This window comes from Oncorhynchus mykiss, chromosome 9 (genome assembly GCF_057628025.1).
Source record: "Oncorhynchus mykiss isolate SJ-2025 chromosome 9, ASM5762802v1, whole genome shotgun sequence".
NCBI lineage: Eukaryota > Metazoa > Chordata > Actinopteri > Salmoniformes > Salmonidae > Oncorhynchus > Oncorhynchus mykiss.
In genome coordinates, this window is record NC_143030.1 from 22,658,253 (window position 1) to 22,685,157 (window position 26,905).

The following is a 26,905-nucleotide window of genomic DNA, read 5'->3' on the forward strand; positions in this document are numbered from 1 at the left end:
CAATCGCTGAACTGATCAATTAGCTCAGTTGGGCAGGTATGGTGCTTATTTGGTACAAAATCCTGTAATATCTGCGGCACTGCAGGAACAGGGTTGCCTACCCCTGAAATACCATATATTGAGATTTGAAAAAGTCAGTAAAAGTTATTATGTTCATTATACAATGGAATGATCAGTTTATCTATCCTTATCTCTGTATTATATCATATTCAGCACCTGACTCGCAAAGACAACATGATCAAGTAAATGCTATTTGTTCAGTGACATTATTTTGTAAAAATGAGCAATTCAGATACAATTCTAATTGTATTTCATGATGTTTCCAAATGTACAGAACCAAGATACTGATGTACTGAATTATGCTGCCCTGAATTTCACCTACAAGAAATAGAAGAGGGAGAGAAGAAGAGCGAAGGAGCTGGACACCCATGTAGTATATGCTGCTATAAGATGACAAAGTGGAGGATGGAGAGGAGGACAAGTGGTTTGCCATATCTTTGAATACAAGTATAAATCTTCCTATATTTTATGTGTAGTTAAATCAAATGTATTGACATCTAAATCAGTAAATATCTCCCTAGTGTCTGTACACTTTTGGATAAATAGCGTGCCCAATTTCAACTTCCTGCTACTCATGCCAAGAATATAAGATATGCATATTATCATTAGATTTGGATGGAAAACACTCTGAAGTTTCTAAAACTGTTTGAGTCATGTCTGTGAGTATAACAAAACTTATGTAGCAGGCAAAACCCAGAGGACTAACCATTCAGAATTATTGTTTTTTTGAGGTCACTGTCAATTCAATGAGTTTTCATTGGGGATTATTTCTAAGGCACCTGTTTGCAGTTCCTACCGCTTCCACTGGATGTCACCAGTCTTTGGAAATAGGTTGAGGTTATTCCTTTGTGAAATGAAGAAGTATGGCCATCTTGAATCAGGGTAACGTTATGTGTACTGTTTGAGAGTTGCGCAAGACTAGGAAAGTAGCGTTAGTTTGTTATCCTCCTGTATTGAAAACAGATAGACCCGTCTTCCATTTGATCGATTATTAATCTTTAAAAATACCTAAAGATATATTACAAAAGTACTTTGAAATGTTTTGGCAAAGTTTACTGGTAACTTTTGAGATATTTTGTAGTGACGTTGCTCAAATTGGAAGCTGTTTCTTTCTGGATCAAACATTGCCAAATAAATGGACATGTTGGATATATATCGACGGAATTAATCAAACAAAAGGACCATTTGTGATGTTTATGGGACATATTGGAGTGCCAACGAAAGAAGCTTGTCAAAGGTAAGGCATGATTTATATTTTATTCTGCGTTTTGTGTGGTGCCTGCAGGGTCGAAATATGCTATTCTCTCTTTGTTTACTGTTGTGATATCATCAGATAATAGCTTTTTATGCTTTCGCCGAAAAGCCTTTTTGAGATCTGATATGTTGGCTGGATTCACAACGAGTGTAGCTTTAATTTGGTATCTTACATGTGTGATTTAATGAAAGTTAAAATTTTATAGTATTTTATTTGAATTTGGCGCTCTGCATTGTCCCTGGCAATTGGCCAGGTAGGACATTGCGTCCCGCCTATCCCAGAGAGGTTAACTTCCTTACTAATATCTTGAGATGTTGCTTCAATATATCCACATAATTGTTTTACCTCATAATGCAATCTATTTTGTGAAGTGCACCAATCCCTCCTGCAGCAAAGCACCCCCACAACATGATCCTGCCACCCCTGTGCTTCACAGTTGGGATTTTGTTCTTCGGCTTGCAAGCCTCCCCCTTTTTTGCTTCAAAACATAACGATGGTCAATATGACCCAACAGTTCTATTTTTGTTTCATCAGTCCAGAGGACATTTCTCTATAAAGTACGATCTTTGTCTGGCTTTTTTATGGCTGTTTTGGAGCAGTGGCTTCTTCCTTGCCTAGCGGACTTTCAGGTTATGTCGATATAGGACTCGTTTTACTGTGGATATAGACACTTTTGTACCTGTTTCCCCCAGCATCTTCACAAGGTCCTTTGCTGTTGTTCTGGGATTGATTTGCACTTTTCGCACCAAAGTACGTTCATCTCTAGGAGACAGAACGCGTCTCCTTCTGAGCGGAATTGTTACTAGGGTTAAATGTCAGGAATTGTGAAAAATTGAGTAGAAATGTATTTGGCTATGGTGTATGTAAACTTCCGACTTCAACTGTATATTGAATAACACTTCAGTTGTCTCAAACTCTCCTCAGTTGTCTCAAACACTTTGGTCAGGTGGGCCTCCTGGCTTTGTGCACACAGGACCCTCCTACCTGCTCTCTGTTTTTCTCTGTGTGTGTGGTTTTCAACAGGATGTCTATGTAGCTCCTGTGTGTGTCAACTCTTGGACTGCCTTATTCCCCTCTAACTGGGAGCGATGTCAGTTGGTCACAGACCAATAAACACATAAAGCTGGGTTGTTCTTTTTCAGTAACTGTGGAATGTTCTGGTCAAAATGTCCTGGTTTTCTTTCAAAGACCCTACGTACACTTGTATCATAGCAGACACAGGGGGTTGTGTGTGGCTGTCCATGAGGGTGTTTGACCTGGAAAGACAGAGGAGAACCTACCAGTAAAAATCACAGCCCCTTTCATTATTGACGCATTGTGTCGACATCATGAAAACAGCCTCCAGACTCTGAAGTCAGGAGGTTTTCTAGTTAGGTGTCAAAAAGAGGTAGGCATGAGCCAAGGCATGAGCCAAGGCATGAGCATGAGCCTTGGCTTTTGCGAGCCGAAACGGCTCATCGGAGCAGCAGCCTATATCCTGTTTCTGTAGCTGGAGACAACTTGATGTACAAGTACACCACCTGGACTCTAGTCCATCACATTGCCTTATGCCCAAGCTATCTCCATAATGCTGAGTGCATAATGCTGATGTTGATGTGGAATGTCGATGGAGGGAATAGCGGACATTGTACGGGCTCCTTACCAATTGTGATATTTTGTGTATTATTTGGTGCTGGTCTTAATATTTTTTTACATGATGTTTCCACCATGGTTTCCTATGACGAAAATAGCTTCTGGACAGCAGAACAGCTATCACTAACCTGGACATGGACTTCTACTTCAATGAGGTTAACATTAACAAGGCCGCAAATCCATACATATTACCAGAAAATGTGCTGACCAGCTGGCAGGTGTCTTCACTGACATTTTCAACCTCTCCCTGACCCAGTCTATAATAGCTACATGTTTCAAGCAGGCCACCATAGACCCTGTGCCCAAGAACGCCAAGGTAACCTGTCTAAATCACTATGGTCCGTCACTATGGATCACATCAACACCATCATCCCAGACACCCCGTACCCACTCCAATTCACAGATCTACACATGATGCAATCTCTATTGCACTCCACATTTCCCTATCCCACATGGACAAAAGGAACACCTACATGAGTCTGCTGTTCATTGACTACAGCTCAATGTTCCACACCATATTGTTCTCCAAACTCGTCATTAAGCTAAGGACCCTCCCTATGCAACTGGATCCCTGGCATCCTGATGGGCAGCCCCCATGTGGTGAAGGTAGGCAAGAGCACATCCGCCACACGGACACTCAACACAGGGGCCCCTCAACACAGTTTACTGACGACATGACCGTGGTAGGCCTGATCACCAAAGACTATGATACAGCCTAAAGCAGGGCTGCCCAACCCTCTTCCTGGAGATCTACCATCCTGTGGGTTTTTAGTCCAACCCTAATTTAACACACCTGGCTGTAGTGGAGCAGGTCGAGAGCTTCAAGTTCCTCTGTGTCCACATCAATAAGGAATTACCATGGTCCACACACACCAACACAGTCGTGAAGAGGGCATGACCACGCCTCTTCCCCCTCAGGAGGCTGAAAAGTTTTGGCATGTGCCCTCCGATCCTCAAAGCGTTCTACAGCTGCACCATTGAGTGCATCTTGACTGGCTGCATCACTGCTTGGCATCCGACCGCAAGGCGCTACAGACGGTTGTGAGTACGGCGCAGTACATCACTGTGGCAGAGCTCCCTGCCATCCAGGACCTCTAAACCAGGCGGTGTCAGAGGAAGGCCCTAAAAATGTTCAAAGACTCCAGTCACCCAAGTCATTGACTGTTCTCTCTGCTTCCGCACGGCAAGCTGGTACCGGTGCTCCAAATCTTAGTGCGCTTAGTGTGTGGTCTCATTGAAATAGAGCCGGCTGCCTACGTGGGTGTAGAATCACGTTGCAGTTCACTTATACGAAATTAACTTAAATATGATTCGATTGTAGTTTACTACAGTGTATATAAATAAATGTTGATAATGGAAAGAAGTGGAGGGTGCTTAATAACCAACGTGAGTCGAAGTGCAATCCAAAAACATAATCATCATTGAAAAGGAAAAGGCAGAACACGCACATAGGTTAGGCTACTATGGTGAGCGAGCGTTGCGCCTTTTCATTTTTAATAAGTATTCATATCTTCCAACTAAATCTAGCATATTGGCAATTTGGGGCTGGCAGGTAGCCTAGTGGTTAGAGCATGGGGTCAGTAACCAAAAGGTTGGTACATCGAATCCCTGAGCTGACAAGGTAAACATCTGTCATTCTACCCCTGAACAAGGCAGTTAACCCACTGTTTCCCGGTAGGCTGTCATTGTAAATAAGAATTTGTTCTTAATTGACTTGCATAGTTAAATAAAGTTTAAATAAAAATTTCAGATAGCCTAATATAAGGGCCATGTGTATAAGGGCAGTTGGGTTTGGGACCAGATCTTGGGTCGGAGTCAGACAGAAAGCCAGCAGGTGCTTGTATGAAAATCAAGAAATCGGTCTGGCAGGAGCGGGATGAAGAAATAGGTTCCCCTACTATGCACCATGACAGTGAAGCCTGTAACGTTAAAGCTGTGTCAGTGTGAAAAGTAGGGAATTAGCTAGGGAAACTGACAGATCAATAACATTACATTGCCATACTGACTAAGAAAAACTCACATTGCACTGTAAAAACAATATCAATCTTCAATCGTTTGGCCGATGGTTTCATCATTTGATTCAGGTCAAGTGTGATTGAGGCAAAAATAGCTAATGTTAGCCAACTTTTGGCCAGGTCTCTTTCTAACACATCAACTGGCAAAATCTTGCCAAGTTAATTTACTACAGAAAAATTCCATACAACAACAGCTGTTTGATAGTAATAATAGCCACCTCATATTGCTATCTGACAGATAACTAGAGGCTAGAGCTGACCTGACTGTGGTAGCTACTCGCTAGCGTAGCTTATTCATTCACCTCAGTCAAGAGGGGATGAAACATTAGCTAACATTACATGTCAGTTACAATACTAGCTCAGCACTGTAACTACTTTTGTTTTTTTCTGTTAAGTTAAACAGCAGTTACCTTGCCAGCTACATAGATAAACTAAAGAGTAACTCGTTTCTGCTCTGCTTTCTTTTACAACTCGGTGAAAGAGTGCAACACATACACTCTGAACTATGCTCAATGCTCCCATGCTTTGCCTTTACACAGCCTGACAGCCCGCTCTGTAGTGTCCATGCTCCTAAAGCCGGTTCTAAATCAAAAGACTGAACACTTCACACAGCCTACCCCACCACTCTGAGGCATCCACATGGTCCTAAAGCACAAAGTCATTATTTGTGTATCACATTGTAATGGCAAAACTGGGGGGGACAAAAATGCAATTTCAGATTGCATTTTATGCATTCTATGACCCCCCGTCCTCCTGTCCCCAGTGAAAGTTGCGCCCCTGCCCATCATGAGGTTGCTACAACCTAGCTTATGAATAAAAGTTTACAATGTAGGGGCACACAGGTCGAGATAACATTTTGAGTTGACAGACAGTGACAGATGGACACAGTGACACATTCAATACCGCCATGTACACTTCTTGCCTGCATCTAGCTGATCTAGGGTGCAATCATCAGTACAACAGTTGCAAACTAGAGTTTCTATTGGACAAATTCAGGTATGTTTATCCCTGTTTCGTTGCATTTACTTCCGTTTAACAAATGTTTAACAAAGCAGTATAGCACTTACACCAGCGGGCCCAGTGGCAATAAATTAGTAAAACCAAAAGCTTACCTTGACTTGGAAGAGTTCCAGTGTTGTGTTGGATAGTCATAGCCAGCTAGCTAACATACCATACCTCTGTTTGAGCAGGTTTTTTGAGTAGGCTAAACTAGCTAGCTGCATTTGCTAGCTAAGTAAGTGAAACTGAAAGTTGTTTCTCCTTCATTTTGGAATAAATGTATTTGTTCAAAACTGTTAAACTATTGTCTTCCTCTCTCTTTGAATCAACTACTCACATCATTGTATGCACTGCAGTGCTAGCTAGCTGTAGCTTATGCTTTCAGTACTAGATTCATTCTCTGATCCTTTGATTGGGTTGACAACATGTCAGTTCATGCTGCAAGAGCTCTGATAGGTTGGAAGACGTCCTCCGGGAGTTGTCAGTTACTGTGTAAGTCTTTAGAAGGGGGTGAGAACCATGAGCCTCCTAGGTTTTGTATTGAAGTCAATGTACCCAGAGGAGGACGGAAGCCATCTGTCCTCCGGCTACACCGTGGTGCTACCCTACAGAGTGTTGTTGAGGCTACTGTAGACCTTCATTGCAAAATATTGTGTTTTAATCAATTATTTGGTGATGTGATTATATTTAGTATAGTTATATAAAAATGATACTTTTTAAAATTGTTTAAACATTTTTATTTTTATGAAATTCACTAAGGAGGATGTATTTTACTTCCTCTTCTGAGTAGCCTCCACTGGTAGCTCTGAATCTGAGTAACAAGAAAAACAGGTCGAGAAGACATTGAAGCAACATGAATGTAACGACTTTCTTCTATCTCTTCCTCGGACGAGGAGGTGTAGCAAGGATCAGACCAAAATGCGGCGTGGCTATTGAGATTCATGTTTAATGAAAAAACACACTAAACACAAACACTACCAAAACAATAAACGTAACAAAAACCGAAACAGCCTATACTTGTGTAAACTGACCAAGGACATCAGGACACTAAGGACAATCACCCACAAAACACCCAAAGAATATGGCTGCCCAAATATGGTTCCCAATCAGAGACAACGATAAACACCTGCCTCTGATTGAGAACCACTTCAGACAGCCATAGACTTCACTAGAACACCCCACTAAGCTACAATCCCAACACACCACATACAAAAACCCATGCCACACCCTGGCCTGACCAAAATAAATGAAGATAAACACAAAATACTTTGACCAGGGCGTGACAATGAAAGAAGATGAATGTGATTAGATGAATAAAGCGTTCAACAATAATAAATTATTTAGGCCATACTCAGGCATCTTTAAGTTGCAGTGTTGAGACATGTTTTCTATTCTCATGCCACTAACACCCCCTTACACACACAGGAACCTATTTACAGGTACTCTGTGGTCTGTGATGAAAACAAGATGAGGATAGGTCTACTCTTTGTTAGGGCCTGCTGGCCTGTTGCACGCATGACCCTTCTCTCGCTCTTTCTCTATTTCTGTGGTTTTCAGCCAGATGTCTCAGAACCCTTAGTCCACTCATGCTGTAGGCTATACTTACTCTTCCAGTTGACAATTATAGCTACAATTAACCAAATATTTTAATGAGGCAGCTTATCTATACCAAGTCAACTGAAATCTGTGAAAAAACACAATGAATTTTGTATTAGGTCATTTGACATAGAGATCAATACAGTATGCTCAATCAAACACAATCCCTGATTTTCAGTGTGATGTTAGTTGACTAGAACCATGGACCTATTCAATAACAATGTCATAGGAGGGCATTCAAACTATCTTGTCCTTTGAGTGTAAATCCTGAAGGGTAGATCACAAAAATAAAACTACTGTATTGTATTTTCTGTGTTTGTCATGTTTTTTTTTGATGTTTTTAGTGAGGTGAAGTGACTGATAGAAGCCCTAGTGGATGACAGTGTCATAGCATGCATGTTCAAAACCAGGTCACAAATTTGAGTCTCTTAGACAACAGCAGCTGCAGTGATAAAGATTGAGGGAAATCGTGCTTCAAAAATCAGTGCTCAATTTGTACATATCTAATTTATGAGACTCTACATCTAGGACAATACTGGGACTCTGAACTGTAAAAGATACACGTAAAGACCACAGTCATGCCTGAGTGAGGCGTTAACAAAAATTATGCGGTCCAGTTTGACCAATCACCTGTAACTCCATTGTTGAAGCGTTGTCTACATGGGTGGACGCTTTCCACTCAAGACACAAGTTGTGAAGTGCTGACAACTTTAAAGATGATCACACTGTGTCTGATATTTCCACTTCTCGTAGAGATGGGTAAGTCAATCTTATACATTTTACATTTCTTGATTTGGAGACACAAAGTATCCCATTATTGTTCTACAGACACTTTGAGAATCCAAAGTTGTATTTAAGGTATGTAACAGCTAATATATTTTCATGTTCTCTAGTTCATGGAGTAGCTGGGACTGAATCCTCATCCATCAGTCAAAAGAATGGTCTCAAGTCAGCCAACATTGGAGACGCAGTGGTTTTGGACTGCTTCAACAAAGGCAACGTGGGAGTAATGTTCTCCTGGTACAAGCAAACTTTTGAAAATATTCCTCAGCTCATCTCGACGATCTATAAGTTGGACAAGAATGCAACATTTTACCAGGAGTTTAAGAATAACCCTCGCTTCTCAGTGGAAGGTGGCCAAGGGAAAAATAATCTAATGATCGCAGATGTGGAACTCTCTGATTCAGGCACATACTACTGTGGAAGTTCTTATGGAAACAATTTGGAATTTGGAAAAGGAGTCATTCTCATCATAAAAGGTAAAGAGAAAGTCATTATTATTATTTACTTTTTGTAAATCTGAATTTACAGATATACAGTGAAAATATGAGGTATTCTCAGATGAGATCTTAATTGAAAAAATGTTGAGTTACAACACTTGCCACAGAGATACTCTGGCGAGATTAAATTGGTTTATTGGCCTTCTTGTCAGGATCAAATTCCAGAAATATGACTATACTTCAGCAGCCTGTGTCTGAGTCAATCCAGCCAGGAGATTCTGTGACTTTGAACTGTACAATTCACACAGAGACCTGTGCAGGAGAACACAGTGTCTATTGGTTCAGACATGGCTCAGGAGAATCCCATCCAGGAATCATTTACACCCATGGAGACAGGAGTGATCAGTGTGAGAAGAGCCCTGAGGCTGGGTCTCCTACACAGAGCTGTGTCTACAACCTCCCCAAGAGGAACCTCAGCCTCTCTGATGCTGGGACTTACTACTGTGCTGTGGTCTCATGTGGGGAGATACTGTTTGGGAACGGGACCAAGCTGGATGTTGGAGGTAAGTGATAATTCTGATATGTTCTGATATTATTTCATGGTGCTATGAAGAAACTCAATGCCTGGTGGAGCAAAATGTCCTGAATCTCAAATCAAATCAAATCAAATCTCTATCACTGTCTGTATTTCTACAGATGGTTGTAAGGAGGACCGTGTTCTCTTGGTGTACTGTCTGGGTGCAGCGTTGGGTCTGTGTTTCATCATCATCATTGTCCTTGGTTGTGTTTTGTATAAGATCAGCAGTAGAGAATGTGAACAGTGCAGAGGTAAGTTTTATCAATGTGCACCAATATGCTGAAACTGTTGGTACAGGGAACATGACATGTTTTTGATCATAAAACTTTACTAATTAATTGTTTGATGATGATGATGATGTTGATGCGGATGTAATTGATGTTGATGATAACGATGATGATGATGTTATTGATGATGATGATGATGGATGATGATGATTTTGTTGATGATGGTGATGATGATGACGATAATGTTTGATTAAAAGGGGCACCCCCTCAGCCAAGTACTCCGGAGGTCCCCAGTCATAACCAGGTACACAGACCTGGCATTTGTTGAGCTGTTGCTGAATCAATGTTTTTTTTATTGAATCAAAATATGAAAATATACACTTTAATTGTTTTGCTTCACTAGCAATGTTTTAGTCTAATGCCAAATATTTGGAATTTATTTTTGTTATTTCTCTCAGGATCAAGATGTTGACACAATCCATTACGCCGCTCTGAACGTCGTCCACAAGAAAGTGAAGGCCGGGAGAGAGAGGAGCGCCATGGAGAGAGACACTGTGTACTCTGGTGTGAGAGTCCAAAACATGGACTGAAATATAGACTTTTGCTCTTTAATAACTTGCATTGATGTTATGTGTTTCCCACTGTACATAGCTTAATATATCAGGGAAGTTGTCATTTTCATTTCATTGTCGAACAAGAAAACATGGACTGAAACGTCAGAGTTGCCTCTTTATTAACTTGAATTGCTTGTATGTGTTTCTCACTGTATATAGCTTTATATATTAGCGAAGTGTGTTACAATGCCTTGTATTCCGTCAAATTCCTTTTTACATTGGTAATGTTGTGCAGATTAAATAAAATACTAAACTGCTGTCATACAGAGGTATTGTGTGATTTTCTCTCAGATTTTTCCCTTGCTTTTAAATTACTACAACAGTTTCACTTGTAGGTTTGCAGGGAAGAACAATAACACCACAACTGATTTAGGGCAACAACATCAGAGTTGATTGAGGTTTATGCTCAATGTAACATTAGCTCATCCTGATGACAATATGTGCATATATGCATGCATGGAGTCCATTCTATTGACTAACTCTTTCAGTCATCTCTCCTTCGTAAGCTGTATCCTGTATCACATCTCTCTGTGGTGTTCTGAATGCCCTAAATAGATTTTCCACTCATGTAAACTCATCTCTAACCCCCAGAAATGACCGTCAGTCCTTACCACATGCTCTCTACAGACACCTCAGTGCATCAAAACCACAACACACCAATGTCACTATGGGCCCATTTCAGGAAATACACACCTCTTTTACACACTCCTTTCTTACGCACTTCCCAGTAGTTGGTATTCAGACTTACCTATGCAGGTGTGTAACAGGCTTTGCAGATCGCTTGTGTTTGTTGAATAAATTACATTTAACCGCTGAAAACCCTCCCACTTACTGGCCAAGTGAATTTCTCATGGAGTTTTCATTCAATCAGGTATTAAGTACATCTGTTTAAAACTATCCCTACATTTGGTGTACCTTTAATTTGAATTTCTCACCAGACTCACTAGAATATAGAGAGGGAACTGTTCATAATATTAGGGATTTAAGAAAGCCATGTAAATATACACATATTTGTCTCCTTTTCATCACCACTTGGTAGATAAAACATTTGATCTGATCTTGTATATTATTTAGGGTTTGGAAAGTATTCATGAATAAAATCAAAACTGGTTTGGAGACCCTTTACACACTACATGTATTGGTGAATCAAAATACAGTAGTTTGATTCATACTGAAAGTTGCCATGTTCAATTGTTCAATCCATGAAATATTGGAAGGTGAGAGGAGTGTACAATAGGGGTTGACCAGTAGTTCTACCCTAATAATCCTCACTTGTCATGGAACTGTGATGACAGCGGTCAGGTCGTCGCCAGGCTCCAGGTCTAAACTTCCAAATGTAGTCTGTGTTCCATAATGATTCAAATAGGTTAAATGTTCCAGACTATTTCAAAACTTGTCATACATTAGCCTAATATGATCCACCATTTCTTGTGATCCTCAGGAACAAGGGTCGAGAACAGGTCACGTCACCTTAAGGGAGAAATAACTTAGTGTCCTGCCTAGCAGTAAAATATACAATGTTTGTACAGATGCTTTTAACCAGGGAAACGTCACCGGAAACATGACCGAATACAAACAGTGTAGCTATTCCCCCCGCAAGGCAATCAAACAAGCTAAGCGTCAGTATAAAGACAAAGTAGAGTCACAATTGAACGGCTCAGACACAAGAGGTATGTGGCAGGGTCTACAGGCAATCACGGATTACAAAAAGAAAACCAGCCCCGTCTCGGACTAGGGTGTCTTGCTCCCAGGCAGACTAAATAACTTTTTTGCCAGCTTTGAGGACAATACAGTGCCACTGACACTGCCTGCAACCAAAACCTTCTGACTCTCCTTCACTGCAGCCGACATTTAAACGTGTTAACCCTCGCAAGGCTGCAGGCCCAGACGGCATCCCCAGCCGCGCCCTCAGAGCATGTGCAGACCAGCTGGCTGGTGTGTTTACGGACATATTCAATCAATCCTTATCCCAGTCTGCTGTTCCCACATGCTTCAAGAGGGCCACCATTGTCCCTGTTCCCAAGAAAGCTAAGGTAACTGAGCTAAACAACTACTGCCCCGTAGCACTCACTTCCGTCATCATAAAGTGCTTTGAGAGACTAGTCAAGGACCATATCACCTCCAGCCTACCTGACACCCTAGACCCACTCCAATTTGCTTACCGCCCAAATAGGTCCACAGACGACGCAATCTCAACCACACTGCACACTGCCCTAACCCACCTGGACAAGAGGAATACCTATATGAGAATACTGTTCATCGACTACAGCTCAGCATTTAACACCATAGTACCCTCCAAACTCGTCATCAAGCTCGAGACCCTGGGTCTCGACCCCGCCCTGTGCAGCTGGGTACTGGACTTCCTGACGGGCCGCCCCCAGGTGGTGAGGGTAGGTAACAACATCTCCACCCCGCTGATCCACAACACTGGGGCCCCGCAAGGGTGCATTCTGAGCCCTCTCCTGTACTCCCTGTTCACCCACGACTGCGTGGCCATGCACGCCTCCAACTCAATCATCAAGTTTGCGGACGACACTACAGTGGTAGGCTTGATTACCAACAACGACGAGACGGCCTACAGGGAGGAGGTGAGGGCCCTCGGAGTGTGGTGTCAGGAAAATAACCTCACACTCAACGTCAACAAAACAAAGGAGAAGATTGTGGACTTCAGGAAACAGCAGAGGGAGCACCCCCCTATCCACATCGATGGGACAGTAGTGGAGAGGGTAGTAAGTTTTAAGTTCCTCGGCGTACACATCACGGACAAACTGAATTGGTCCACCCACACAGACAGCGTCGTCAAGAAGGCGCAGCAGCGCCTCTTCAACCTCAGGAGGCTGAAGAAATTTGGCTTGTCACCAAAAGCACTCACAAACTTCTACAGATGCACAATCAAGAGCATCCTGTCGGGCTGTATCACCACCGCCTGGTACGGCAACTGCTCCGCCCACAACCGTAAGGCTCTCCAGAGGGTAGTGAGGTCTGCACAACTGTTAAAATAATTAAATTGCTCTATGTTTTAATATCCAATTAAAATTAAACACTCTGTCAATTCATAAGGATTTGTAATTCCCTTATTCTATAATGATAGACAGAGCCCAGTCTTAAAGTCAGACAGCAGAGTTTATTCAAGAAAGTACTGCCACAATACAGGTAATCACAGGTTATAAACTGAAAATGACGTCATTAGTTCCAACACCACCCCGTGCCATCTCCGTTCCAGTACTAAGGCTGTGTATCAAGCCTTCCCACATCCGTCTCCCTACCAAATAATATAATTTACGAGTCAATGTTTTCTTGTGTAGATGAGCATTCTAGCGAGTCTGATTAATTTGTACCAAGGAACAGACAGTCATTGTTCTAAACTCTTGACCACATTCCCACACATTATATTCAGTACTGGGATAAATAAAAAAAACTCATACACATACAGAATAGTATTCTGATTAGTACATATTGTCATGTATTGTCATGTTGTGTCTTGTTTCTGTCCTTTCCCTTCACCCTGTCTCCCTCTGCTGGTCGTTATTAGGTTACCTTTTCTCCCCCTCTTTCCCCCAGCTGTTCCTTGTCTCCTCCTAACTACCTCGTCACCCCTTTTCCCACCTGTTCCCTTTTTCCCTCTGATTAGTCCTCTATATCTCTCTCTGTTTTTGTTCCTGTCTTTGTCGGATTCTCGTTTGTGTTACTCATGCCTGAACCAGACTATCGTCGTGTTTGCTGCAACCTTGTCCTGTCCTGTCGGAATCTGCCTGTTCAGCTAACCTTGTCCTGTCCTGTCGGAATCTGCCTGTCCATCTGAGCCTACGTGTGTTTCGTCATTAAAGAAACTCTGTTTTGTTAATTCGCTTTTGGGTCCTCATTCACGCACCGTAATAGAAGAATCCGACCAAGAATGGACCCAGCGACTTCGGATCCTCTCCACTCAGCCGTCGAGATCCAGGGAGCGATGCTAGGCAGACACGAGCAGGAATTGTCTGCTGCTCGACATGCCGTTGAGACCCTGGCCACCCAAGTCTCCAACCTCACAGAACAGGTTCACCATCTCCGCCTCGATCCACCGGCCACTTCCAGGGCTTTCGAATCTCCGGAGCCCAGAATCAATAACCCGCCGTGTTACTCTGGGGAGCCCACTGAATGCCGCTCGTTCCTCACCCAGTGTGATATTGTGTTTTCTCTCCAGCCCAACACTTACTCCAGGAGCACTGCTCGTGTCGCCTACGTCATATCTCTCCTTACTGGACGGGCTCGTGAGTGGGGCACGGCAATCTGGGAGGCAAGGGCTGAGTGTACTAACCAGTATCAGGACTTTAAGGAGGAGATGATACGGGTTTTTGATCGATCTGTTTTTGGGGAGGAGGCTTCCAGGGCCCTGTCTTCCCTATGTCAAGGTAATCGATCCATAACAGACTACTCTATTGAGTTTCGCACTCTTGCTGCCTCCAGTGGCTGGAACGAGCCGGCTTTGCTCGCTCGTTTTCTGGAGGGTCTCTGCGCAGAGGTAAAGGATGAGATTCTCTCCCGGGAGGTTCCTTCCAGCGTGGATTCCTTGATTGAACGCGCTATTCGCATTGAGCGACGGGTTGATCTTCGTCACCGAGCTCGTGGAAAGGAGCTCGCGTTCTCCGTTGCCCCCCTCTCCGCATCACTACCATCTTCCTCTGCCGGCTCGGGTGCTGAGCCTATGCAGCTGGGAGGTATCCGCATCTCGACTAAGGAGAGGGAACGGAGAATCACCAACCGCCTCTGTCTCTATTGCGGTTCTGCTGGTCATTTTGTCACTTCATGTCCAGTAAAAGCCAGAGCTCATCAGTAAGCGGAGGGCTACTGGTGAGCGCTACTACTCCTGTCTCTCCTTCAAGATCCTGCACTACCTTGTCGGTCCATCTACGCTGGACCGGTTCGTCAGCTTCCTGCAGTGCCTTAATAGACTCTGGGGCGGAGGGCTGTTTTATGGACGAGACCTGGGCACGGGAACATGACATTCCTCTCAGACAGTTAAGGGAGTCCACGGCCTTGTTCGCCCTGGATGGTAGTCCTCTCCCCAGGATTCAGCGTGAGACGCTACCTTTAACCCTCACTGTTTCTGGTAATCATAGCGAAACCATTTATTTTTTAATTTTTCGTTCACCTTTTACACCTGTTGTTTTGGGCCATCCCTGGCTAGTTTGTCATAATCCTTCCATTAATTGGTCTAGTAATTCTATCCTCTCCTGGAACGTCTCTTGTCATGTGAAATGTTTAATGTCTGCTATCCCTCCTGTTTCCTCTGTCTCTTCTTCACAGGAGGAGCCTGGTGATTTGACAGGGGTGCCGGAGGAATATCACGATCTGCGCACGGTGTTCAGTCGGTCCAGGGCCACCTCTCTTCCCCCACACCGGTCGTATGATTGTAGTATTGATCTCCTTCCGGGAACCACTCCCCCCCGGGGTAGACTATACTCTCTGTCGGCTCCCGAACGTAAGGCTCTCGAAGATTATTTGTCTGTAGCTCTTGCCGCCGGTACCATAGTCCCCTCCTCCTCTCCCGCCGGAGCGGGGTTTTTTTTTGTTAAGAAGAAGGACGGGTCCCTGCGCCCCTGCATAGATTATCGAGGGCTGAATGACATAACAGTGAAGAATCGTTATCCGCTTCCTCTTATGTCTTCAGCCTTCGAGATCCTGCAGGGAGCCAGGTTTTTCACTAAGTTGGACCTTCGTAACGCTTACCATCTCGTGCGCATCAGGGAGGGGGACGAGTGGAAGACGGCGTTTAACACTCCGTTAGGGCACTTTGAATACCGGGTTCTTCCTTTCGGTCTCGCTAACGCTCCAGCTGTCTTTCAGGCATTAGTCAATGATGTCCTGAGAGACATGCTGAACATCTTTGTTTTCGTTTACCTTGACGATATCCTGATTTTTTCACCGTCACTCCAGATTCATGTTCAGCACGTTCGACGTGTCCTCCAGCGCCTTTTAGAGAATTGTCTTTTTGTGAAGGCTGAGAAGTGCTCTTTTCATGCCTCCTCCGTCACATTTCTCGGTTCTGTTATTTCCGCTGAAGGCATTAAGATGGATCCCGCTAAGGTCCAAGCTGTCATTGATTGGCCCGTTCCTAAGTCACGCGTCGAGCTGCAGCGCTTTCTCGGCTTCGCGAACTTCTATCGTCGTTTCATCCGTAATTTCGGTCAGGTGGCAGCTCCTCTCACAGCCCTTACTTCTGTCAAGACGTGCTTTAAGTGGTCCGTTTCCGCCCAGGGAGCTTTTGATCTCCTCAAGAATCGTTTTACATCCGCACCTATCCTTGTTACACCTGACGTCACTAGACAGTTCGTTGTCGAGGTTGACGCGTCAGAGGTGGGCGTGGGAGCCATTCTTTCTCAGTGCTCCCTCTCTGACTACAAGGTCCACCCTTGCGCGTATTTTTCTCATCGCCTGTCGCCGTCGGAACGTAACTATGATGTGGGAAACCGCGAACTGCTCGCCATCCGCTTAGCCCTAGGCGAATGGCGACAGTGGTTGGAGGGGGCGACCGTTCCTTTTGTCGTTTGGACTGACCATAGGAACCTTGAGTACATCCGTTCTGCCAAACGACTTAATGCGCGTCAGGCGCGCTGGGCGCTGTTTTTCGCTCGTTTCGAGTTCGTGATTTCTTATCGTCCGGGCTCTAAGAACACCAAGCCTGATGCTTTATCTCGTCTCTTCAGTTCTTCAGTAGCCTCCACTGACCCCGAGGGGATTCTCCCTGAGGGGCGTGTTGTCGGGTTGACTGTCTGGGGAATTGAGAGGCAGGTAAAGCAAGCACTCACTCAAACTCCGTCGCCGCGCGCTTGTCCTAGGAACCTTCTTTTCGTTCCCGTTCCTACTCGTCTGGCCGTTCTTCAGTGGGCTCACTCTGCCAAGTTAGCCGGCCATCCTGGCGTTCGGGGTACGCTTGCTTCCATTCGCCAGCGTTTTTGGTGGCCCACCCGGGAGCATGACACGCGTCGCTTCGTGGCTGCTTGTTCGGTCTGCGCGCAGACTAAGTCCGGTAACTCCCCTCCTGCCGGCCGTCTCAGGCCGCTTCCCATTCCCTCTCGACCGTGGTCTCACATCGCCTTAGATTTTGTCACCGGACTGCCTTCGTCAGCGGGGAAGACTGTTATTCTTACGGTTGTCGACAGGTTCTCTAAGGCGGCTCATTTTATTCCCCTTGCTAAGCTTCCTTCTGCTAAAGAGACGGCACAAATCATCATCGAGAATGTTTTCAGAATTCATGGCCTTCCGTCAGACGTCGTTTCGGACAGAGGTCCGCAATTCACGTCTCAATTTTGGAGGGAGTTTTGCCGTTTGATTGGGGCTTCCGTCAGTCTCTCTTCCGGCTTTCACCCCCAGTCTAACGGTCAAGCAGAACGGGCCAATCAGACTATTGGTCGCATCTTACGCAGTCTTTCTTTTCGCAACCCTGCGTCTTGGTCAGAACAGCTCCCCTGGGCAGAATACGCCCACAACTCGCTTCCTTCGTCTGCGACCGGGCTATCTCCTTTTCAGAGTAGCCTCGGGTACCAGCCTCCGCTGTTCTCATCTCAGTTCGCCGAGTCCAGCGTCCCCTCCGCTCAGGCTTTTGTCCAACGTTGCGAGCGCACCTGGAAGAGGGTCAGGTCTGCACTTTGCCGTTATAGGGCGCAGACTGTGAGAGCTGCTAATAAGCGTAGAACTAAGAGTCCTAGATATTGTCGCGGTCAGAGAGTTTGGCTCTCCACTCAGAACCTTCCCCTTAAGACCGCTTCTCGCAAGTTGACCCCGCGGTTCATTGGTCCGTTCCGTATCTCTCGGATCATTAATCCTGTCGCAGTGCGACTTCTTCTTCCGCGATATCTTCGTCGCGTCCACCCGGTCTTCCATGTCTCCTGTGTCAAGCCCGTTCTTCGCGCCCCCGCTCGTCTTCCCCCCCCCCCCATCCTTGTCGAGGGCGCACCCATCTACAGGGTCCGTAGGATTTTGGACATGCGTCCTCGGGGCCGTGGTCATCAGTACCTAGTAGATTGGGAGGGGTACGGTCCTGAGGAGAGGAGTTGGGTTCCCTCTCGGGACGTGCTGGACCGTGCGCTGATCGATGATTTCCTCCGTTGCCGCCAGGCTTCCTCCTCGAGTGCGCCAGGAGGCGCTCGGTGAGTGGGGGGGTACTGTCATGTAGTGGGGGGGTACTGTCTCCCTCTGCTGGTCGTTATTAGGTTACCTTTTCTCCCCCTCTTTCCCCCAGCTGTTCCTTGTCTCCTCCTAACTACCTCGTCACCCCTTTTCCCACCTGTTCCCTTTTTCCCTCTGATTAGTCCTCTATATCTCTCTCTGTTTTTGTTCCTGTCTTTGTCGGATTCTCGTTTGTGTTACTCATGCCTGAACCAGACTATCGTCGTGTTTGCTGCAACCTTGTCCTGTCCTGTCGGAATCTGCCTGTTCAGCTAACCTTGTCCTGTCCTGTCGGAATCTGCCTGTCCATCTGAGCCTACGTGTGTTTCGTCATTAAAGAAACTCTGTTTTGTTAATTCGCTTTTGGGTCCTCATTCACGCACCGTAATACATATACAGTAACATGATAGTATTCGGATTAGTACGTCCTGATTGAAATGTTTACATAATTAGTCATCATTGATAAAAATTCCCTTAACAACAACGCATCACCGGGGGCAAACTACCTGCCCTCCAGGACACCTACACCACCCGATGTCACAGGAAGGCCATAAAGATCATCAAGGACAACAACCACCCGAACCACTGCCTGTTCACCCCGCTATCATCCAGAAGGCGAGGTCAGTACAGGTGCATTAAAGCAGGGACCGAGAGACTGAAAAACAGCTTCTATCTCAAGGCCATCAGACTGTTAAACAGCCACCACTAACATTGAGTGGCTGCTGCCAACACACTGACTCAACTCCAGCCACTTTAATAATGGGAATTGATGGAAATTGATGTAAAATATATCACTAGCCACTTTAAACAATGCTACTTAATATGTTTACATACCCTACATTTCTCATCTCATATGTATATGTATATACTGTACTCTATATCATCTACTGCATCTTTATGTAATACATGTATCACTACCCACTTTAAACTATGCCACTTTTGTTTACATACCCTACATTACTCATCTCATATGTATATACTGTACTCGATACCATCTACTGCATTTTGCCTATGCCGTTCTGTACCATCACTCATTCATATATCTTTATGTACATATTCTTTATCCCTTTACACTTGTGTGTATAAGGTAGTAGTTTTGGAATTGTTAGGTTAGATTACTCGTTGGTTATTACTGCATTGTCGGAACTAGAAGCACAAGCATTTCGCTACACTCGCATTAACATCTGCTAACCACGTGTATGTGACAAATACATTTGATTTGATTTGATTTTTTAAAAAATTTGATTTAAATATCAGTGCTTGTGTGAAAATGTGCAGCTATATTGATCCTCTGGGAAGAATAAACTTGGTTAAGCTTTCATACTGTCTGTTGAGTTTTTTACTCTGAGAATTAGAATTTAACCCTACTAACATCAGCTAGTTAATTATAAGTTTAGTAACAAGGAGTCACAATTACTCAAAATAAAATGGGTAGCGGAGTGATCTTTATAATGACTCATGCTTGTGTGTAGTTTTGTATTGAGTTCCAGGGAGTAGTTGAATAAGAATGGGAAAGAACCTATTAATGCAAGTCATCTCTCTGTAATGTGTTGTTCTCTTTTAGTTGTGTTGATAGCATGTCACTTACAACCACCCCCACACAATGAACAAGTTCAGAGGCACTCTGCGGTCTTCTTTTAGCACAAAACAAGATCGTATCTACGCTTTGGTCAGGTGGGCCTGCTGACTTTGTGCACACAGGACCCTCCTACCTGCTCTCTGTGTCTCTATGTGGTTTTCAGCAGGATGTCTATGTGGTGTCACTGTTGTTCTCACAATCTTTACTTCTCACAATTTTTACACAATCTTTGCCCCAGACCACTTGCAGCCACAGCAAATTTGTTCTTTATAAAGTGACCCTGATATATATACAGTATTAGTTATCTTATATCAGTTACAAACCACAAAGAACTGCTGATTAACCCTATTTGAACTCTCTGAGTTAACAGTCTCATGTGTGATACCATCTATTCTAGATCTATGGACAAAGGGGAGGGGACAGTTTATGATGATGTCACCTGAGAACTTTCAGTATATTCACAATCAGACAATCGTTATAAGACTACTGCAGGATGCTCTGTCAGCGACCAATAGAGGAGGATCCTCATTCTGATAGATGTATGAGAATCAAATCAAATTTTAAAACACTAAACAGAGAGTGAAACAGACTAGATGAAGCGTGTCATGTAATGGTTGGCTGGTTGACTGGTTGACTGGTGTCCAATCAGACATGCACTCTCGGGTGTTACACATTAGTCAGTGCATGTCTCTGTGAAGGATATAGAGGGAATGAGACTGACATACAATATACTTGTTTCATTCTGTGGGTGTTTTCCCATATGTACTCTGCTACCCCCCTTCACCTTTATACTGTACATGACAAGACATGTTCTAGAAACAACAGACCTTCTATGGAGTATTGTAACTGTTGAATTACCCTCTGGACAAAATAATATTTATTTTCTTTAGAATACTTAATGTACACTTGTATCAAAGAAAGACATGTATTACAAAGACAAAGTATTACAGAGATGTAATACACTTATAAAAGAGACATGCACAGTGCAGTGGCACTACTGAGGTTAATTAGAGGATCTGGGCTGACATAAAAAAATGAGCAAAAATGTAGCCATGCCATATTTAAAAGGGCATTGGTAACCAACAAAGATCTGAAATTAATAGACCATATTATTGCCACAACCAATAATAATATTTCATGTTGGAGGCCTAAGATGAAAACCAAGAGCCAAAAATGCAGGGTGTACAGTATATGCTGTGGTGGAGAAACATACTGTGTTATGGAATCAATTAACCTCTGAGCTGGGCTGGGTTGGGATGGGCTCAGTATCAGAGGCACTAGATAGGGGAGTAGGATCCTTTACTGTTTGTCCAAACATCAAAAGTAAAATGGTCTGAATAAGTTTATTTTCCCTGACTTGATTGTCTTCTTTAAAAGTCTGACTGGGCTTCTCAAACTGTTGTAAACACACTTGCTAAACTGTAGCTTTTATTCCTGTTCAGACAGCCAATAAAGTATCTCAGTTCAGTGTTCCCTCCTACTGTATGACGGCTACATGTAAAGTGTCATCATAAAAGAGGTTTCCTGTTGTCAGACCTTCACACTATGCAATGCATAAAGGATTGACATTACAATGAAGATCAGACATTGGTCAATGTTTTTGTTTTACACCAACTTTGGTAAGAACTCATTTTAAATGTAGATGCTTTTTCAAATAACGGGCGGGCCAGTCCATAGCATCAATGCCTTCTTCTTGCAGGAACTGCTGACACACTCCAGCCACATGAGGTCTAGCATTGTCTTGCATTAGGGGGAACCCAGGGCCAACCGCACCAGCATATGGTCTCACAAGGGGTCTGAGGATCTCATCTCGGTACCTAATGGCAGTCAGGCTACCTCTGGCGAGCACATGGAAGGCTGTGAGGCCCCCCAAAGAAACGCCATCCCACACCATGACTGACGCACCGCCTAACCAGTCTTGCTGGAGGATGTTGCAGGCAGCAGAACGTTCTCCACGGAGTCTCCAGACTCTGTCACGTCTGTCACATGTGCTCAGTGTGAACCTGCTTTCATCTGTGAAAAGCACAGGGCGCCAGTGGCGAATTTGCCAATCTTGGTGTTCTCTGGCAAATGCCAAACGTCCTGCACAGTGTAGGGCTGTAAGCACAACCCCCACCTGTGGACGTCAGGCCCTCATACCACCCTCATGGTGTCTGTTTCTGACCGTTTGAGCAAACACATGCACATTTGTGGCCTGCTGGAGGTAATTTTGCAGGGCTCTGGCAGTGCTCCTCCTGCTCCTCCTTGCACAAAGGCGGAGGTAGCGGTCCTGCTGCTGGGTTGTTGCCCTCCTACGGCCTCCTCCACATCTTCTGATGTACTGGCCTGTCTCCTGGTAGCGCCTCCATGCTCTGGACACTACGCTGACAGACACAGCAAACCTTCTTGCCACAGCTCGCATTGATGTGCCATCCTGGATGAGCTGCACTACCTGAGCCACTTGTGTGGGTTGCAGACTCCGTCTCATGCTACCACTAGAGTGAAAGCACCGCCAGCATTCAAAAGTGACCAAAACATCAGCCAGGAAGCATAGGAACTGAGAAGTGGTCTGTGGTCACCACCTGCAGAACCACTCCTTTATTGGGGGTGTCTTGCTAATTGCCTATAATTTCCACCTGTTGTTTATTCCATTTGCACAACAGCATGTGACATTTATTGTCAATCAGTGTTGCTTCCTAAGTGGACAGTTTGATTTCACAGAAGTGTGATTGACTTGGAGTTACATTGTGTTGTTTAAGTGTTCCCTTTATTTTTTTGAGCAGTGTACATTGTAGAATAATAGTGAAGACATCAAAACTATAAAATAAAACATATGGGATCATGTAGTAACCAAAAAAGTGTTAAACAAATCAAAATATATTTTATATTTGAGATTCTTCAAAGTAGCTACTCTTTGCCTTGATGACAGCTTTGCACACACTTGGCATTCTCTCAACCTCCTTCATGAGGTAGTCACCGGGAATGCATTTCAATTAACAGGTGTGCCTTGTTAAAAGTGAATTTGTGGAATTTCTTTCCTTAGTAATGTGTTTGAGCCAATCAGTTGTTTTGTGGTAAAAGACCAAGTCCATATTATGACAAGAACAGCTCAAATAAGCAAAGAGAAATGACAGCCCATTATTACTTTATGACATGAAGGTCAGTCAATCCGGAAAATGTTAATAACTTTTAAAGTTTCTTCAAGTGCAGTCGCAAATACCATCAAGCGCTATGATGAAACTGGCTCTCATGAGGACCGCCACAGGAAAATTTGACCCAGAGTTACCTCTCATGCAGAGGATAAGTTCATTAAGTTCAGAGTTACAAGCCTCAGAAATTGCAGCCCAAATAAATGCTTCACAGAGTTCAAGTAACAGACACATCTCAACATAAACTGTTCAGAGGAGACTGCGTGAATCAGGCAATCATGGTCGAATTACTGCAAAGTAACCACTACTAAAGGACACCAGTGAGAAGAAGAGACTTACTTGGGCCAAGAAACCAAACAATGGACATTAGACCGGTGGAAATCTGTCCTTTGGTCTGATGAGTCCAAATTTGAGATTTTTGGTTCCAACCGCTGTGTCGCAGTGAGACGCAGTGTAGGTGAACGGATGATCTCTGCATGTGTGGTTCCTACCGTGAAGCATGGAGGAGGAGGTATGAGGTGAATTCAAGGCATTCTTAACCAGCATGGCTACCACATTCTGAAGTGATACGCCATCCCATCTGGCTTGTGCTTAGTGGGTCTATCATTTGTTTATCAACAGGATAATGACCCAACACACCTCCAGGCAGTGTAAGGGCTATTTGACCAAGAAGGAGTGATGGAGTGCTGCATCAGATGACCTGGCCTCCACAATCACCCAACCTCAACCCAATTGAGATGGTTGGGGATGAGGTTGACCGCAGAGTGAAGGAAAAGCAGCCAACAAGTCCTCAACATACATTGGATCCCAGCGTTACAGCTTCATTGCTCCAGACCGCCGCAATGGAGAGTTAGAGCACTCATTATGCATTTGGGTCCCAAGGTTTATATATGACCAATCATATCGAGTAGTTTAAATGACGAATTAGACGCAAGCCATCCTTTGCTGGTGACATTCTTCAGCAAAGATGGCTGACAAAATGTTACTGTGGAAGCAAATGTAAATAAGTACGAGTCAAGCAAAAAAAATTACAATTGAGGGGAATATGTGAGTTAATGTAGAGACAAACGAATGTGCATATCTTTGTCATAAAGTTAATTTACGAAAATCGCTATTTAGCAAATTAGCTGATTAGCTAACATTAGCCAGCTAGCTAGCTAGTGTTATGTGGCACGATCGTCGTAATGAGAAGACCAAGGCGCAGCGTGCTTAGAGTTCCACATATTTTTTATAAACTGAAACTCACTGAACAAAACAACAAACAACCAACCAAACGAAATGTGGCGCAAAACAAAATAGTGCTGACAGGCAACTACACATAGTCAAGATCCCACAAACACAAATGAGGGAATACCTAAATATGATCCCCAATCAGAGACAACGATCAACAGCTGCCTCTGATTGGGAACCATATCAGGCCACCAGAAATACAAAAACACCTAGATGACCCACCCAAGTCACTATCACGCCCTAACCAACACAGAGAAAAAACAGCTTACTATGACATGAGTATGAATTTGTCATTTGTGTTGTTTAATGTTTTAAGGACTCTTGAGAAAACCTGCAAACCAGGCTGTCGTCTTGTGAAACAATGGATGTAAAGAACCTTGTTTATATTTGCCATGCAATGCAGCTGATGTAACATAGGTAGCTAACTATTTATTTTCTTAATGTGAAGTGGGGGATAAAATTAACTGTATGCCTATGGATGTGGAGCTAGCTACAGTATGTAGACAATCTGTGTATGGACCCTAAAACGTTTGGTATGAATATTAGCTCAGAACCTAGTGAACCTCTGCTATCATAGTTGTTGTATATAATTAATGAATTACAGTGCTACCCTAATATTCTCTCAGTTCATCACAATTACATAGTGTCTTTCGCGATGTCTCCTATCCAGCCTTGGGCTCCCAGTCGGCCCAAAGGTTATCTTAAGAGCGGGTGAGGTGGCGATGACAGGGACTCTCTCACATCAAAACATACCTGCAGACGAGAGACAAATGGATAGAGAGAGAGCATGATAAAGCTTTGTTTTTTAAAATTCTAACACGGTCAGTCATCATAATCATCAAGAGGTGAAATGCAAAACTGACCTTGGATCATTTACTCTGGGTCTACTACATCTCTATTCCAACTCTCTGTGAAATGCTGCAGATCTGCCCGCAGATGAGGTAGGAACACATATCCCACACAGAAGAGGCGGATAGATTTTGACAGGTCAAGGTAGCCTTCTTCCTCCAAACTGTGCAGCAAGTACTGACATGTCACGGCACTCCAAACATCAAGTTGTGTGTGCCTCTGTGAGTGGTTACTGACTGTATGTGACGCAGACACCTATCTGAGTGTACCTGAAACATTTAAATATAGAGGGCTATGTGTCTCACCACTTGGTGATTGCAAGGCTAACCCCCAGGGAAATCATGACTTGCAGCAACAGGGGCCTGATAGTCCACTGAAAATGGCTGAGTGTTTATGTGGTGTAAATCTGAAAATTAGCAGATTACATCTTAAGGGTTTTTTCATTAATGCATGTGAGACAAGTTCCCATGTACAACAAGGCAGGCAGAGAGGAAGAGAGAAAAAGAACACAGAACAGTTTAATTACCTCTGGTTATGGACACTTTTGCCAGCAATAAAGCTTCCACGGCCTGTTCCTCGGACAGTGAACATACATCTGGCAATATCTACATTTTCGACCCCTTGATCAGCTCGCACTCTGAAAGTAAAGAAAATGGCTTATTTTTTGTAGATATGAAAACAATTAACTGAGAGATATGACCGTTCAATTTAAAGCAGCAGATGTCATTTTCAGGATATGTCAATACAGCACAGAAAGCAATCTTACGAGATTTGATGAGGAAGATGTCAAGGGTTTTTATACAGAAAGTAACTCCTACAGAAAGTATCTGTATGAATAAGTAAGAATAAAAAAGTTAAAATAACTTCTGAGATTTGATGGAGACATTAGTACCTTATCAATTTATGATTTGTCTCAATGTGGACGAGAGACAGGGGACCAGGAACAGAGTATTTTTGCCGAGCAACGCAACGAAGCTGGATCATTCTGACAATTATACCTGCACCATCTACACTCTGCAGAGACTCACTAACTCTTCACCATTGTACCCGATGGCCTACTGCTTGGAGACTTCCTTTGACCATTCTAAAGCTCGCATGGGGCCCTGACTTTCCGGTCTAACTCTTCATCTGACATATCAGAATAGCATTCCCTGACAGACATATTGTGTTCTTTCATCCTTCTGTAAAAAAAAGTTAACCATTACACTGTCATGAAATATGATTATATATTGACTATGAAACAAATATGACATGAGTTGCCATGAAAGAAAGTTAGATTCATTCAACTGAAAATGGCAAGAACCGGTGTTCGTAGCTAAATGCTTTTGGTCAGCTTGAGAATAATAATTGCATGATTTATCATTTTGTGGTATGTATGTATGTAATATATACTATGAACCGACTCTGAACATAGCTACATGTATGTAAAAGTTGGACGGAAGAACGCCCAGTGCTGCTTACCTGAGATGCCATCATCACACAGTCCTTCTTCGTAGGTGTCCGCTATGACTTCCTTTGTGTCGGAAAAAAGTTGCTTTCAGAACAAATATTTTTGATTGAAAATAAAACCTTTTTGCTCTCGACAAAAAGATACACATGTCCCTCCAAAGCATATAACAATTTGCCTGTGAATAACCACACCTTCATACAAACTTGCTACTGTATGCAGAATTCTTGACGCACAACCGAAGATGCTGCCATATCCTGCCAGCACGCCCACAATTGAGCCATTCAGGAGCAGAACATTTTTTTATTAAATTGTTAAATTGTTTCCAG

General features: G+C 43.7%; 1 protein-coding gene across 3 annotated transcripts in view; it reads left to right on the forward strand.

The window, feature by feature from the left end:
- LOC110531687 (uncharacterized) overlaps nt 1–26,905 on the forward strand; it is a 40,576-nt gene that overhangs the window by 7,559 nt on the left and 6,112 nt on the right. The window contains exons 6-11 of one of the 3 annotated variants that reach the window (XM_090183739.1): nt 335–8,316; nt 8,451–8,816; nt 8,990–9,340; nt 9,474–9,605; nt 9,839–9,885; nt 10,040–10,457. In XM_090183739.1, coding sequence (XP_090039865.1) covers nt 8,274–8,316; nt 8,451–8,816; nt 8,990–9,340; nt 9,474–9,605; nt 9,839–9,885; nt 10,040–10,171 — 1,071 coding nt within the window. In that variant the 5' untranslated portion in view covers nt 335–8,273 and the 3' untranslated portion in view covers nt 10,172–10,457. Of the gene's footprint in view, nt 1–334; nt 8,317–8,450; nt 8,817–8,989; nt 9,341–9,473; nt 9,606–9,838; nt 9,886–10,039; nt 10,458–26,905 lie in introns of those variants that run through there. The other 2 variants (XM_090183740.1, XR_016483148.1) reach the window with 2 other exon arrangements.